The sequence below is a fragment of the Chroicocephalus ridibundus genome, chromosome 16 (assembly GCF_963924245.1).
Source record: "Chroicocephalus ridibundus chromosome 16, bChrRid1.1, whole genome shotgun sequence".
Classification (NCBI taxonomy): Eukaryota; Metazoa; Chordata; class Aves; order Charadriiformes; family Laridae; genus Chroicocephalus; species Chroicocephalus ridibundus.
In genome coordinates, this window is record NC_086299.1 from 8,713,937 (window position 1) to 8,729,637 (window position 15,701).

At 45.9% G+C, this 15,701-nt stretch overlaps 2 protein-coding genes across 2 annotated transcripts; one reads left to right on the plus strand and one right to left on the minus strand.

Moving 5' to 3' along the window:
- Positions 1-78: 78 nt before the first annotated feature.
- On the minus strand, positions 79-4,267 carry MRPL20 (mitochondrial ribosomal protein L20). The gene is made up of 4 exons (XM_063354176.1): positions 4,123-4,267; positions 2,470-2,580; positions 2,085-2,162; positions 79-506 (listed from the first exon to the last, which is right to left on the minus strand). Exons 1-4 carry the CDS (start codon positions 4,207-4,209, stop codon positions 333-335), a joined length of 450 nt encoding a protein of 149 aa, XP_063210246.1. The 5' UTR covers positions 4,210-4,267; the 3' UTR covers positions 79-332.
- Positions 4,268-8,646: 4,379 nt separating this feature from the next.
- On the plus strand, positions 8,647-15,404 carry TMEM88B (transmembrane protein 88B). Its single transcript, XM_063353747.1, has 2 exons — positions 8,647-9,952; positions 13,800-15,404. The coding sequence occupies exons 1-2, from the start codon at positions 9,683-9,685 to the stop codon at positions 14,067-14,069; spliced, it is 540 nt and encodes a 179-aa protein (XP_063209817.1). The 5' UTR covers positions 8,647-9,682; the 3' UTR covers positions 14,070-15,404.
- The last annotated feature ends 297 nt before the right edge of the window (positions 15,405-15,701 follow it).

Below are 15,701 nucleotides of genomic sequence, written 5' to 3' on the forward strand. Positions count from 1 at the left end.
GCAGTGAGGCGGCCTGGGCCTAGCTCCCCCCCACAGCGGGGCAGCGCCAGAATTCACCACACAAATGGCTTCTCCAGGAGCAGTTACCAAAAAAAATATCTTTATTAAGTCCTTAACAGAAAGCGCCTGCACGCTATGTACGTCATTAACGCTGGGACTTCTACAGGCCTGACTAACCACTGCCTGGCACCTCGACCTCCCCCCGTCCTCCCTCTGGGACCCTCCTGAGAGGATTTTCTTCCGCAGCTACGATCTCAGCAGCAGTCAGCGAGCGAGGTTTCTTTGCAATACAAGTTCCTCTTTATAACACGTATCTGCAGACTCTTCTAATATCAATAGTGGTGTACGATACGTGAAAATATCCCCTCCGGTTCTTTTCCATCTCCCAGGGCAGCAAGGAAGCCTTCTTGTCTCCTCCTCTGGGCTAAGGCAGCTAGGGACTTGAATGTTTTCGGCTCGTAAATAGCCAAATCGGCAATCACTTTCCTATTCAGCTCCACCTGGGACTAAATGTGAGAAAATGTGTTGGTTAAGTACTGTAATTTTTAGGAACAACAGTGAAATGCTTAATGATTACTTGAGGTCTTAAGGCAAATTACCTTTTTTCTATAGTGTACAATTTTGGAACTATTAGGGAAGTGTCAGACATGACTGCTCGGCCACGGATGTCTCATTAAGTCACTGTGTAAAATTTGTTTTACTGACTTTCTCACAGTCTCTCTGGTAGAAACCCAAAGACTGAAGAAGGATCTCTTATTTCATGGAAGGCCACATGTTACAGGTTAACCCATGACATTTGTTTCAGTTCTTAGACATATTCACATTTACTTGTGCTAGAAGCTGCTTGGTATCTTAAAATTTGCCCTGCAGTAGCGGAAGAAAGACTGCAGGATCAAATACTCTTAACGAGGGCAGATATTGCAGTTAACTGCATATTCATAGAGGGAGATATTCTATAAGTGTTTACTTCTTTTGGATCTTTTAACAGAGAACCCTACAAAAATACATTGCTCTGAGACAAATCAAAGGGACAGGCATCTTGCGGGATAAAAAAAAAAAAAAAAGAAAAATGAGTTCGCTTTTAGGCAGTGCTTGATTCTTTTGGTTACAGCATGACAAAAGTGACCAGGAGAACAAGTGTATAAATTTCAGAAACTGTGTAACTTTACAAGAAACACCTCAGAAAACCTAGAAAGTTACCGATTTATTTGAAACACAGATAAAATGTTTTGAAATAGGCTATAAATTTATATGTAGTTCTACTTTAAGAAGCAGAAACACTATCTTTTTATTAAGACCACAGCCAAGGGAAACAAGTTTTCATTGTACAGTTCAAGTCTCAGCAAATTAAAACCAATTCCCCAGCATACTTAAGAACAAGGGGCAACGCACCAACTCCCTGCATCGTCCGTACTCACCAAAACACAAAGCTAGTAGTTAAAAGAGTAGAGATTTCTTAGGGTTGTTTTTGGTAATCCAAGCTTTGTATTTTGAAATTTTTTGAACTAAAGGCAGCTGTTGCTTAATGCCCGCAGTAGCAGTAAGTGTAAAAGCATTTTAGAAGCCTCATTCTTAAGTTGCGCGGTGAAAAGTTTTGGGGACAGAACAAGGTGTGAAGCAACAATGTTCACCAGGATAAAAGGGGTTAAGCACATAAGGAAGAGAAACAGGTTTGGGGCAGAACTTAGTTCCTGCAGTGAACCAAGCTCCTTTCCTAAGCAGAGGGCCTTTCATCATGAGGACTCGGAAGCAGGACCGTGTTGGCAGAGGTTCAGCCTGACAGAAGGAGCTTTTCAATCCCTTCACCATGCCCTGTGCTGCTATTGCCGGCTCCAGCCCCAATTTGGAAGTCCCCACCATTATTCCTCAAAGATCGGCAAGTGGAGGCTGCAGCTTCAATTCCTTGCAGTTGCGTTCTTAGAGAGTAACCAGCAACCCTTTGATTATGTTTTATCAGATGACATCTACTTGAAAGATTTCAGAGTTCTAACAAATTAATTTGCCTGGCACTTCAGAAAACCTCTCTCAGACATTTTCACCAATTTGTTGTTTCAAAGTCATTACTTTCCGAGCACCATCCTTACCTTAAGCAGATTGCTTATGAAAGCCGGGTATTTCAAACCATGTTCAAGAGAAGCTGCTTCAATCCTCGTGATCCAGAGCTGAAAGTGTAAAGATGAACATCTTGGATGATAAAATACTCCAAAAGTAAACTTTCTGTCATGCAGATCTGCTCACACTTAGTAAATATAACATTTTCAGACCTACAGTCTTCTCAGTGCAACATATATACGTATGAACTTCAGAACGTGAGCTTTTTCAGACCACAGAGGGACTGTGCTTACTTTAAAATCATATTTATCAGCCACTGGTTAAACATTTTAAGAGAACCCACCAGTAAGGAAAATTACTATTTCAGTTTTTCTCTTCTCCCATTTTAATGTTTATATGTAACATTTTGCGCTTTACCGCTCTGAGGATTCTCTTCTTCTCTCTTCTGGCCTTTGTAGACTTCACAAAAGCTCTCCGAACACTTCGTACAGCCAGCTTATAGCAGCGGTTCTTCCTTCCACGAAAATGCTGAAACAAAACCACGATGTTCTTGTTCAGTTATCTTTAAGGCTGTTAAACCCTTCAATCATATTAATATGTGCTTGTTCAATAACATTACTTCAATAATATTAATGTGTGCTCTTCATACCAAGGATCACAAAATGCATCACAAACATCAGCTAAGCCTTCAGCCTGCATATAATGAAAATATTTTTTCCTTGTTTTCCAGCATGGGAAACCTGAAGCTGAAAAGTTGGAGCAGGGGGAAAAATTTCAGTCCAGCAGGAGGGAGCCAAAGCCAGGCCTCATTTTAGGCTGTGGTTCCAGGGAGAAGGCAACCGGCAAAATCACCTCCAGTGCTTTCAGCCAACCTCTAAACTCATGTATTTATTCTCATTCCTGAGCTGCCCTCTCAGTTTTGTCAGTGTGAATTCGGGGATGGGACAAGAGCCTCTGATATGTCAGAAACATTGCAGCTGCCCAAATAAAAAGCATAAGGACAGAAGTTTACTGGAGCTACCGCTGACATCCAGCTAACGTCAAGTAAGAAGTAGCCAGTGCTGCGCAGTCAGAGAAATAAATTACTGCTCCTGGCACTGTGGGCAGCTTGGGCACTACAAGACAAAGATAGTGTCACTTACTTCAGCATTTTCCACCTCAGTACTACACCAAGAAGCACTACCTCCCATGCTTGTCCTCCTGACGCGTTCTGACTTTTATTCACACCCATCCACGTGCTGTGACATGGCATGAAAAACCAGGCGTGTTTATGACCTTGTCCTGCTTTGAGCGCCACAGGTATCATTTATCTTCTAATGCTTGGGAAAACTGCACTTTTAGAAGACTCCAGTGTCTGAACTGGGGAAAATATTTACTTTATAGCCACCTCTGGTGTGTGGGTTTCAAGGTCTCAGTGTTTTCGAGCTCACCAGGTGCGGGGACGAGGAGGGACGAGACCCGGGCACTGGACCCAAGCTGCCAACAGGGTTATTTCAGACCATGAACGTCACATTCAACAGAAATGAGAAAATTTGCTGAGGAGTTCTCTCTCTTTATATGATGGCTGTGACCCTGAGAACTCCTTGCCCCGGTGCCGGAGCCCTGAGCCCTTCCCTTCCTCCCGCAGTGTCCCACATGGGCTGTCCCTGCGGGGAGTGCACGGCTTCTGCTGGGGGAATGGGCTGGGTGTGATCCCCGTGTATTTTATACTGGTATCGGGATCAATACTGGTTCTTTAGTGTTACTAATGTTAATTATCTAGTCTTATTCTATCCAACCCTCGTGTTTCCCTGTCTTTTCCTGATTCCCCTTCCCGTGCGGGGAGCGGTCCTTAGATGACAAAATAATTGTCTAAACGACAATAAGTTGCTGTGGGTTTCTCAAACCGTAACAGACCAGTATATCGCTCGCTGCCTGCCCTCTCTCTGCTGGGGCAGGGCTGGCGGACACCCCAACGAGGGGCCAGGCCAGGCCAGGCCGCTGTCCCGCTCCCCGGGCCCGGGGCGCCTCCGGGGGAGGAGCGGCCGCCCCCGCTCCGGTGGGCATCGGGGGTACGGCGGGGACACTCACCCGCGCGTACTTGAGCACCTCCTGCACCCTCCAGAAGCGGTCCGTGAGGCGGCTGCGGATCCATCGCTGCGCGCTCAGCAGCACCATCCCCGCGTCCCCCCGCGGCAGCGCGGCGCCTTCCGGGGCGGGGACCGGAGGGGGGCGGACCACGGCCCGCACCTTCCGCCGGCACCGGCGGCCGCGCCGGGGTGCAGCGCTCCCGGGCTGCACCGCAACGGGTTGGGTGGTGCGCGGTGTAACGGAGTGGGTCTGGGGGGCTGCTGGCGAAACTCCCTGAATAAGGATCGCAGTATGGTTTGGGTGGGAAGGGACCTTAAAGACCATCTCATTCCACCCCCTGCCCTGGGCAGGGACACCTCCCACCAGCCCAGGTTGCTCCAAGCCCCGTCCAACCTGGCCTTGAACCCCTCCAGGGATGGGGCAGCCACAGCTTCTCTGGGCAACCTGGGCCAGGGGCTCACCCCCCTCACAGCAAAGAATTTCTTCCTCAGATCTCATCTAAATCTCCCCTCTTTCAGTTTAAAACCATTTTCCCTCGTCCTATAATAGTGAAAAACTCTTTTCAGAAATGCTTTCAGCATTCCGTTCTGCAGTAAGAATGTACAGATCTACTGCGTTCAGTTGGGTTTTTTTGTTGCTGTTGATTGAGCTCTTCTCCAGTCGAAGGTAACGGTAGATGCGGTCCATCAGTGACTTGCATGTCAGCTCCTGAGAGCTTCTGAAAGTAAATGCAACTGCAGCACACCAAATGATACTAGGCAAAGAAAGGTGATTGTGATACTCCTATTAAACTGCAGACATATTGATGATCAGTGACCTGTCCCTGCAGCCTAAAACACGGTTACGTGATAACTTGCTATTAGTATGCAAAGGCTCAACCCGCAATTCTTTAGACATGGTGGGTAATCGAGTTTGATCAGTAAAGTGCTTTCAGTGAAAAAATAATCCATATGTCCGTGGAGACATGGGGAGGGAGCAGCTTTGTTGTTTTGCATTGTCATTTGTCCTGCGAGGTGCTGGAGCTGTTTATGAAAGTTCTATGGATGCTGGTCCTCACTTGCAGTCACCGTTCAGTTCCCACCTCTGCACCCCTGGGTTATATCGCTAGCAGTGCTCAAACTAGCGGTGCTGAAGCAGCCTGAAAAGGTTTTGTGTTGTTTTCAGTGACTGGAACAATTCCACACTGGCTAGCACATCTTCCAGTAACCACCTGTGTGTAAGAGATCGTGAGATGTAAAATGAAAATTTATCATCTGTACCAAACCACAAGATGGTGCTGTCATTATAGACAGTGGGAAAATTAATTCCTAGCAGCAAGGGTCTGTGCTGTCGGAGAAGAGAACTAAAGAATTTGTCTGATCATCTTTAATCATTACCAGTTTCAGCATCTCAAAGCAATGATGCTCCTGTTAGAAATTGCTCCATAAATTGCAGCATCATCAAAACATCTTTCCCGCTTACGGGCAGGTACTTGTTAAGGATGTGGAAATTCCACAGAATTAGAATTTTTCTTGCTATCCCTGGGGTTTGTTTGACACAAAGTTCATTCAGTAATTAGAAGAATCATTAGAATGTGTGGGTTTTTTTCCAAAAGAAAATAAATTTAAAGAAGACAGGTTAAAATGCATTTTCATCGTAGCAAAAGAACTTTGGAAAGTTTCACTGGATTTAGCAAAGCTTTTTAGTATTTATGGCACTTCTATGACTATTTAAGCAGCTTTGTTATTTACGACACCACCATGCCCTCACCCACGGTAAAATTAATATTTTATTGTTTCAACAAGTATCAAGCTGTTTCGTTTTCTTTTCCTGCCCCTCCTCCTAAGTGAAGGGTGCATATTAAGTTGGAACAGTCACACAGGTCAGCAGAAAGCCCACGAGATGGGCAGAACTTGTCATGAACATCATAAACAGATCCTACTGGATCTGAAAAAAATAAGAAAGTTACAAAATGCTTAAAAAGAATGTAAGTGGTAAAAAATTCTTCAGATCCACCAGCCTGGCTATTCTAAGCTGTTTTCAGTAGCAGAATTACTGATGGTTTCATTGGGTTTTTCATTTATTTTTGGTTTTAATAGCTCTCTGGTGCCCCAACACAACACAGCTGAAGTGATTTTGGGGGAGAAATTTTAGTCGCCCAGCACTGAGTTTGCAATCTTTCCGTGGTTTGAACCTAACCTTGATTCTACTTCCTATCGTTTTGGTTGTGTGTGTGTGTGTCTTGTCCTTCCTCCACTTAGAAGGCATAAATCGAACTGAAAAAAAAAACATTACGCATTTAAATCAGCAGTTGTTGGACAGGCATAGTAAATACTGAGATTCTTTGGTAGCCTCCATGCCATTTGTCACGTTTATTACATCCAACGCCATCTGGTTTCCCGCACAGATTCAGGCTTTTATTAACACTGTGGCTGGCCAGTGCAACAGCTGAAAGCAGGATGGATTCAATAGTTATTTCCCTCTGGATGTCTGGATAGATCTGGGCAGAGATTTCACATTTTGCAGCTTGAGAGAAGGCTGCTACCCTGCATCCTCCCCCGGGAGCCATTCAGCCTGAGAGTGCAGTGAAGGAAATGGGTGGAACAAGATGAAAATGGACTTTTCATACTCTGATGTCTGTTTTAAAGGCTGTTTCTCTCTGTATTTTTTAATATATCTCTCTCACGCATTTATTACTAAAACATTTTCACAGTTCATTCCCCCTCTCCCAGGAAAGTGGCTGTCCAAACAGAGCTGCTCCTGGGGTTTACAGTCTTGTCAAAATCAAAATTGATCTTTCAGCTGAAGTGCTTTTGAAATCGATTTTAAACATTTGGATTAGTTAGTACACCTTTCAAAAATGTTTCATGGCTTGACATTCAGAAATGAAAAAGTAGAGGAACATCTTCATATTTGGGAGACAGTTGTCTCTTGTTTTTTGACTTACAATGCAGAGCTGTGGTAAATGAATTTATAATCAGGTTAAAGAAGTAATTTTCATGTATTTTTCAGTTTAAAAACCAAGGAAAACCATTATTCCCAGAGATGAGAGCATGCAATACACTGCAGTACCCGAGGATAATCTTTGGCACTCCAGCTCCGTGGGGTAACCAGAGACTAGAACAATCTTTCAACGGAAGGAAATAGGATTGTCAGGGCAGTATTCCACAGGGAAAATCAGCTTATCCTTGGCTCCTTCAACCCCTTCTATGCCATTCTGTGCTTCTGGTTTCACTTCTGTCCGGTGAGGCAGGCTCAGGTGGTCCCGGGCTCCCTGTTGTGGCTGGGAAACTGGGGGGCTGGCTGTGGACGGTCCAGTACCAGAAACTCTTGGTGCGTGCTGCCCAAAGCAAAGTAATTGCTTTCTGGACTTCACACTTCCCTACCCTGCTCTGTCCAGGGCTGCTGAATTCAATACAGACAGATGTTGACTTTAATCTGTGCTACAAATTAATGTTTTCTCTTATTTACCGGTATATTCCTTCTGGAACAAATCAGGATACAGGCTGCTGGCAGCGCTGTCAGTCTCAAAAGTTTATTTTTAAACTTCTTGCCCTCTCTTGGCACATCAACTTTTTTTTTTTTTTTTTTTCTCCACTGAGACAGAACTCAGCAGAAAGAATAAATAATAACAAACGAAACAGATTAATTAAATTCAGTGTCACCTTCAGTGCTAGAGCTAGAGGAAATAAAATTACTCAAGAGAAATTGAGTTTAAGTCATTAGCACCAGAGGACCAGCGCAGCTCCCCTCTCTTTTGGGTGGAGAATGGGTCTCTAGCTCTGATGTTTTCTCCTTCCCCTGTTGCTCTCTGGGGTGAGAGGCTTTTCCCTCCAGCCAGGCACCACCAAACAATGAAACCTATCCAGTCCAACCAAACCCCACCGTAGCCAGGGGAATAGCCACCGGTTACCCGTTTGGGATGAATCCCAGTTGAAACCAATGTTTAAGAAAAGTTACTCTTGTGTCACTTGGTAAATGAACAGGATTCTAGTGGAGATACCGCCTCCCGCTTTTATTTTCTGCTTCCCAAAGCATCATGAAGAAGGTAGAATTTTACATAAATAATAAACCTGCCACCACCGTTGCCACAGTTTGATCTGAAAAGTAAATAAGTAAGGCAGATAAACATAACAGAACACCCAACAACGGCAGGGGCACCCAAAATGTACAATTTTTAACAGAAGCATTTAATGAAGGAAAGCTAGCACTCGTCTGTGATTATTATAAAATCATTTTACATTTAGTATTGTGTGAACCTCGTTTTTCTGATAACCTTTTTCTAGGGCAGAATTATTCTGAGAGAAATAGCATCAAGCGGAATGCGGGACTCCTGGATTCTTTCCCTGACTTGTGCCGGAGATGAGCTGTGCCTTCTGGTAAGACCTGTGCTATCTCAGTTTCCTCTGGAGTTAAGGAAGTTTTCTCCCTCCTGCAATACTACGATCATGCATATATGAACGTATCTGAAAGGCTACATAAATGCATAGATATCGCTGAAATTCTTCGTTAATATTGATCATGAGGCAGATGAAATAATTGATAAATGCTTTGCCTTCACTACCAGAATTACAGTATGTTCTGCAAACAATAACAGCGATGACTGCAGAGAACAGATTTCTGAGGTATATGACGATTATTATCAATTTCTCTAAGGTTTTTTAATCTAGAGAGAAATGGTAGAAAATGAGTCAGAGGCAGAATAATTAAAACTGCAAAGGGACCATCTTGACCTGGGAGTGTATAGTTTGAGCGTGGCTCTTGGTTGCTGTGTGCTAAATCACTTCAGCAGAGAGAGAGATGTAAAGGATTGGCTAGCGCAGAAAGCAGCTTCAGAATCTACCCTGTAAATAGAGCAGTGTTGCAAAGCTCAGAGCCAGCTCAGAAAGGAAGACGCTGCTTGCATTCGAGTGCCTGTGAGTGCAGGCAGCGGAGAGCAGTGAAATCACACACTGCTCCAAGCTCTGCGAGGTGTGGGCAAGGACTTCTGCAAGGCAGAGAGTGGAGAAACAACTGCTCTTCATTATCTTCACTGGTCACTTCATTTGGATGAGACACGAGGGGGAATATTTACCTGGGTACAGGGTGAAAATGATTTGAAGTCAAGGAACTGCCTGAAAGTGCCTAAGCCCGGTATTCTCAGCAACGAGCAGCGCTAGAAGGTGGAGGAGGATGCTAAAGCTAGGTGTTCTCTGGAACCAAGCAGCCTATCAAAGCTAAGACAGCAACTCTTTGGGACTTCTTGGGATCATAATTCTAGGAAGATCAACAACAAATTCAGAAGTACTATGGATTCAAAAGCAAAATAATTGCCAAACTTCCAGCAGCCACATCTACTTTGAAAGCCAGCTTGGGACACTGCTGGAAAACATTCTGAAAGGAAACAAACTGTGCTGGCCAGGGCCTGGGAGAGCAGGTGGCCAAAAGAGGGCTTTCCTTCCTTGCGCCATTATGGTCTCTGGTTAAGTGTTCTTGTCCGTGTGTGGAAGAGGCCTCTGCAAGTTACTTCCCAGGTCTATTGCCAAAAGCAAAGAAACCATTTTGGATAACAGTGTGAGTTGATTAGCAGCCTTCTTGAAGAATGTCTGGCCAGGACACTGAGGACTTTGGAGCAGACAACCTCTCAGAGAAGTCTCGGATGATTCCTAGCCTCCCGCCATATGACATGAATGACCAGCTCCTTCCCAGGGAACCGCGGAGTGCCTGGTGCTGCTTGGCATGGACCCTGGTGGTAGTCACCATGAACTCCTTGGTCTTTTTCGTTAATTTGCTCCTGATGTTTGTTATCTTCACCGTTGTCCTGCTTCCTACCATTGTGGTGGTTTACTTTGGCTTCCAATGCCACTCTCGGGTAAGTAAGCCTTGCTCCACTTGGCTATTAAGAGCCACCTCTAAGGCAGGGCCATCCATAAGGGGCTTGTTTTAGAACAGTGGCTGTAAAGGAAAGGCTAGACTCCCTGAGCTTTGGGTTTGTTTTCCTAAGGGGTGTGTATGTGTATAGATTTTCTCCGGGGCAGGTATAGACTGGGCTGACAAGAGCAGGTTTATGGCGGTTCATGTGGAGCCGCAGGCTCCTGGTTGTAGAAGGGAACGGTCTCTGCTTGGTGACACAGCTGTCAGCGAGGCTGGCATGTGCATTTGTCTGGGGAAGTACAGGCTTTACGGTTTCTGGTCTAATTGTCTTAAACTAGTTGGTTGGCACCCCTAGGTTGTGTCAGTAGACAGAAAGGCTCTCACGGGAGAGACAGAACACTGACAAGCTGCCTGTGACTGCTCAGCTCCTCGGGGACTGAGAGAGCATGGGACCCCTTGGTCCGACCCCAGTGCGCTGCACTTTGTACAGTTGTTTAAGTGTAATGTGATCAGGCATAAGTCTATAGTATTTCACAACAAGCTTCGATGAGATGCCAATCTTGTGGGCACATCTGAATGCTGTCAGGAATGAGAGACAGACATTTTTACCCCTCTTTTCTTCCAGTATTGTGGGAAATGGAAGCTTGATTGGGCAATGAAGTTGTATTCCCATGAAAATAACAAGTAGCTGTGACAGGTCAGGTGAATACACTCCCTGGCTGACAGAGTTGCTGTTTGCATTTTAATGCCACAATATTTCTCTCTCTTTCTGTGACCTCTGTTACTGAGAGCTGCCAACCCCAACTCTGTAATTCACCCAGGTCCTACATGGGCTCTGATAAGGTTTGTTACTTTCCACTTAAGTAAGCCTTCTGCAGCGTGTCGTATTTCATCTGCCTAATGACTACTGATAGAACTAGTAAAGTCTAACAGAATATATAATCCCCTTGTGCCAATCTGACATTCAGATGTGTTCCCAAATGTGCCGTACGGTTTCTTGCACCAACAAACGAGCCTGCTTTGTCAGGAAAGGCTCTGGCTGTGTGCATGTCTCTTCCAGTTGGTTGCTGTCCTCTGGATTTTATTAGTTCATTACTTATAAATTTCGCTTTGGTATATTTCTATAAATATGTTTGGAATCACTTGACTAAGTGTGGATGTGAAAAAGCAGTTCTCCTGTTTTCCTCGCAGGCAGTGACTGTTGGAGCAGCTCAATATGACTTCTCTTGCTGATTATCCTGAGTTAGAAGAGCTCTTTTACTTCCTTCTTCAGGGGAAAAAACACGCCCAGCAGGGACAATGGACTCAAAATATTGGTCTCCCCATTGCACAGAATTGAACTAAAGGGAAGATTATTTAAATCTTCTCAAACTGATGCATTTGCCAGAGAAATATTGAAAGAAGAAAGCTTTTCCCCTTCCTTTTAATGGAACCTGTGCATCCTATTTAATCGCCCAAGTCCTTGGGACCTCTGTCTGAGTGAGCGGATCCTAGCATGGGTGGTAGGAAAGGGTCCAACCAAGCAGCAGGGTCAGCCATTTGCCCAGTTTAACCCAGTAAGGCTCTGCTGACTTTTGTGGAGCTGTGCATGGGCGTAGCTGTGGAGGTCTCACTGCACAGGGACGGAGGAGACACCCTTCCTGCCTAGCTGATGTGTGAAATCACGTTTCCCAGGTGTGTAAACTGTCACTGGGCTCTGGGAGAGCTGCTGCGGTGTCAGTGCTTTTAGCACCAGTGATATTTACCCTGAGGAGCTGTGAATGCGTGGCAAAGGTGTTCGTTCTGTAGGTGGAATCTTAGTTTGCTTATTTGAGGCCCCTTAAACCCTGGGACACCACAGCACGCGAAGACATACTGTTGGCTTACAGGCATTTATGGCCTTGGGGGATGTGCTGTAACTTTCCAATAAAGCCATTGTATTGTGTTATCCAGCTGATGTCCCAGCAACACGAGCTGTCACCCCACAGCTCCCCATCTCAAAGCTCCCGGACAAAGGGACTGTGTTACTGTTGTTTTCTCGGTACTGATGTATTTGCTGGTCTGAGGAGTTTGGCTTTGATTTTTATTGCCCTGAAATGACGACAACTCATAGTTGCTGTTATTGAAAAGCTTTTCCTGGTCCTGCAAACTAATGAACGGGGAGACATCTGTCATGCTAATTGTTTCGTAAGGCAGACACAAGTGCTGGTTGGAGTGAAGCATAATTCGTAGAGAAATCATGTACCTCTGGGCCAGGAAATTCCCGCTGCGTCTCTGACGCCTTTTGGAAATGTTTTAGTATGGGATGTAAATGTGTGTGTTGCCCAACGGGGTAAAGTGGGAGGCTCTGGAGAGCCTACAGAGAACAAAAGTGGCTCAGAGGAGGTCCTGATGTACCTGGATAGTCGTGCAACCCTTCTTCATTGTGGGTTCCAACACTTACTTGCCTTTTACAGTCCATAGCTGTTAGGATTTTCGTATACAAAAGGGCATGTGCGTAGAATGACTTTTGTTTTATTGAAGAGTAACACTAGAAATAACCTAATAAACTCTCACTGGGAGAAAGTGCAGTGTGGGCCTTGGTAAAATGCTGGTCTGTCTCCACAAGTGCAATGAGGACTCTGTGAGACATGAGGCTTTTTAGGGTAGATTTAAAATGAGATTGCCTGTAAAGCCCTTAAATAATTTTTTCCTATGATCTGAAACTGGTCCTTGGAAGTCATAAATATGAGCTTCAAATTGAACCCAAAATGGGAAAAAGTATGAGGACTGACTCCTGGAATTACCCCTTCCAGCTTCACTCTGCTCGACCTTCACCTCCGAAAACCTCAAGTCCTCCTGTGCACACCCCATGCTCTCCAGTCAAAGGCTTCGAGGAGATGCAAAAGGTTTTCGAGTACACTCAAGTAGATAGAAGTGAAAGCAGCCCTGTTGCTGTTAGCTGTAAGGAGTCTTTCAACACAGACTATAATAGGCATAGAGAGGGATTGCGGCAGTATGGCTTCACAAGAGCAGTCCTTTTTCTTTGGGCTACTGCTTTTCAATGCCTTCCTAGTAGCCAGAGGCCAATTTCTTCACTGCAGATCCATTAGATGGCTTTTATTCTTTTTTTAAAGTATGATGGGTTGTGTTTCTTGTACTGCTGAAAGAATATGGCAAAAGGAAAGGCAGCTAGGGGACGTGGGGGTTGCCTATAGCATTTGTTAATGCAGGAGAACTGAGTGGCTTGACTCAGATCTGCTGCTGCCAGGACGAAGGGAGAGCTTTCAGTGCCACTCGGTGAGGACCGGTTAGTGTGCTGGATGCTTTGAGCCACCCTGGGGCTGAGGGGTTTTGCTGGCAGATCTTGCAGTGGGGAGGTAGAAATGAGTACAGCGTGTACAGAGAAAAGAGAACACAAAGGGGTCTGTTCCAGGGCAGGAGTCTGGAGAGTCTCCAGCCAGCTGGTAGGTATGGAATGACCAACCTCTGTCTGCAGAATCGAACGTCTTGCTGTATTTTAGTTATTTTGTTATGACTTCCAGCATGTTGTGCCACCCACACTGATGTAGCAGCAATCAGCCTTTTTATTTAGTTTCTGCCTGTCAAATGTGAAGCTGTGCTGTTCTGATGACTTAATAAAGACTAGCGTTTCCTACTTCAGCATCAGTGTGCAGCGCTCGCTTATCGCAGTGAGGCTGGAATAATTGAAAGCTTGATTAAAATGAGTTGTTAGTCACATAGTGTGGCCTGAAGGTTGCTGGGCTCAGCTCGGAGAGAGGGAAGAGGGGTGTTTTTCTGTGCAAGCGCTAGAAACTTAAGGGAACTTTGGTCACCACTCCCACCCACCACCAGGTCTGTGACAAACTTCGTCTCTCTTCCCACAGGTGCTGCACTCAGCTGCCCGCTACTGCAGAAGCATCTTGGATGACAACAGTTCTTCTGCCCTCATTATCCTTGGCTTCGTCATCATGTCCCCTCTCATTGTGGTGGCCATGGCTATCTACTGCAGCCTGGCAAGGCGTCTCCACCTCTTCATGTGCTTCCAGCCGTACAGCAGGGCTGTGTACAAGGGCGTGAAGTGGCGCTGGTACGAGGAGGGAGGCCTGTGCAGCTGTGTCAAGGGGTGGAACACTCAAGTCAAGGCCTGGGTGTGAGTTTGCAGCATCAGAGGCCCTGCCCTAGCCAGCACCTGCTTCTCCCTGCCCTGTCCATCCCCACCGTCACCGTTACCTCCCAGAATCACCATCCTGACGCGTCTGCTGAGGAAGGCTGTGTAGCACTTAGATGTGAGAGAAACGGAGGTCCATTAATGAGCCAGCTCCTACAGCTTTGTCTAAGAGGGTAGGATTCTGCCCACCATGGGTGAAATACAGGAAAAAAAAACAAGTCCTTGATGGTAAAGACAATGTTCAGCCCTGAAAAAAAGAGGGATTCTTCCCAGTGCCTGCGGCATTCAGAACACAGCACTGTTTGCAGTCTTGGCAGCATGTTCTGCCTCAGCTGGGACATAGAGTACGTGTGTACAGGATTGAACAGTGGCGAGAGCGGCTGCTGACTTTGCTACACACCTCGGAGAGGTCTCCTTGGGAAAGGCAGCCTTTGAAGCATCCAGCCAAGGGGAAGCAACTGCGGTTTTCCCATGCGTTGGACTGCCAACGCTCCTAACCTCTTGCGGAGGTGTCTGTGGGTCACTGCCTCTGTGATGTTTGGGTTCTGCCACTTTCCTACGCATCAGATATTTTTCCCCCACTTGGCAATCCCTCTTCCCATGTCTATAGCAGTGCTTATGCTCCTTTCACCGTTCCTCAGTCAGGTCACTGGGGTGGCTGTGGAAACAAATGCTGATGGTTGTGTTTCTTCCCTGCCAGCTGCTGATCTGAAATATGCACGCCTGGTAACGGCTGATGGTTATTAACCAGCAAATAGCTCCTTGTCCGATATGCTGTGCTCAGGTTTTGTCTGGGGCTAAACCTGGCTGAGGGTTCGGGTCAGTTTTAGGATTCCTGGCAGGAAGAGATGAAGACTCATGGTGGCTGCCGAGTACTACAAGTTCTCCCTGATCGGGGCTAAGAGCTTATGCCTGTGAGGAACAGTGTATAATGCCTTGTTTTGAGGGTCACAGATACCTCCCGTGATCCTGCAGGACTCCCACTGGACCTGAACTGATGCTTAGCAAAGTCAGCTGGATCTCCCTTGTGATTTCAGTGATCTTGGAAGTAATACCCTGGATTCCTCTGTCATATGATGTGCCATAAATTGCAACTGGGAGAAAAGCACAGTGTATGTGAAAGGTATGGCGGGTAGGGAAAAGCATGAGCTTGATGCATGATCCTTTTAAAATCCCTGTGGGTCTCTGTAGTGTCTAGTTAGTGGGGTCTGTGTGCTGCTGATCACTGCAAGCTCTGTACTCCCGCTGCCTGTTGTTCCCCTGCCTCCCAAATATAACTATTTCAAGTGTTATGTATAAATAAAATCATGCCAAATCTCCACTGAGGGAGCGTCTCTCTGCTCTGTCTCAAAACACTGTCTGCATCAGAAACAGCCATGTGGTGCCCATTGTACCACAGGACTTACACTTACGTGTCTGGGGGTGGCATCTGGGTCCTGCCAAGCACCGGAGCAGCCTTGGGAAAAACAGGAAACCTTTATTTGCAGGGTATTTGTAGATGGGCAATTAATTTTTGAGGCAAAGCGCTGTGATTTGGTGGGCGTGCATCCACACGGTTGGGCCAAGAAGGGCAGGGAACTGCTGGAGAGGGGACAGCAAAGGGCTACCAAGATGCTGA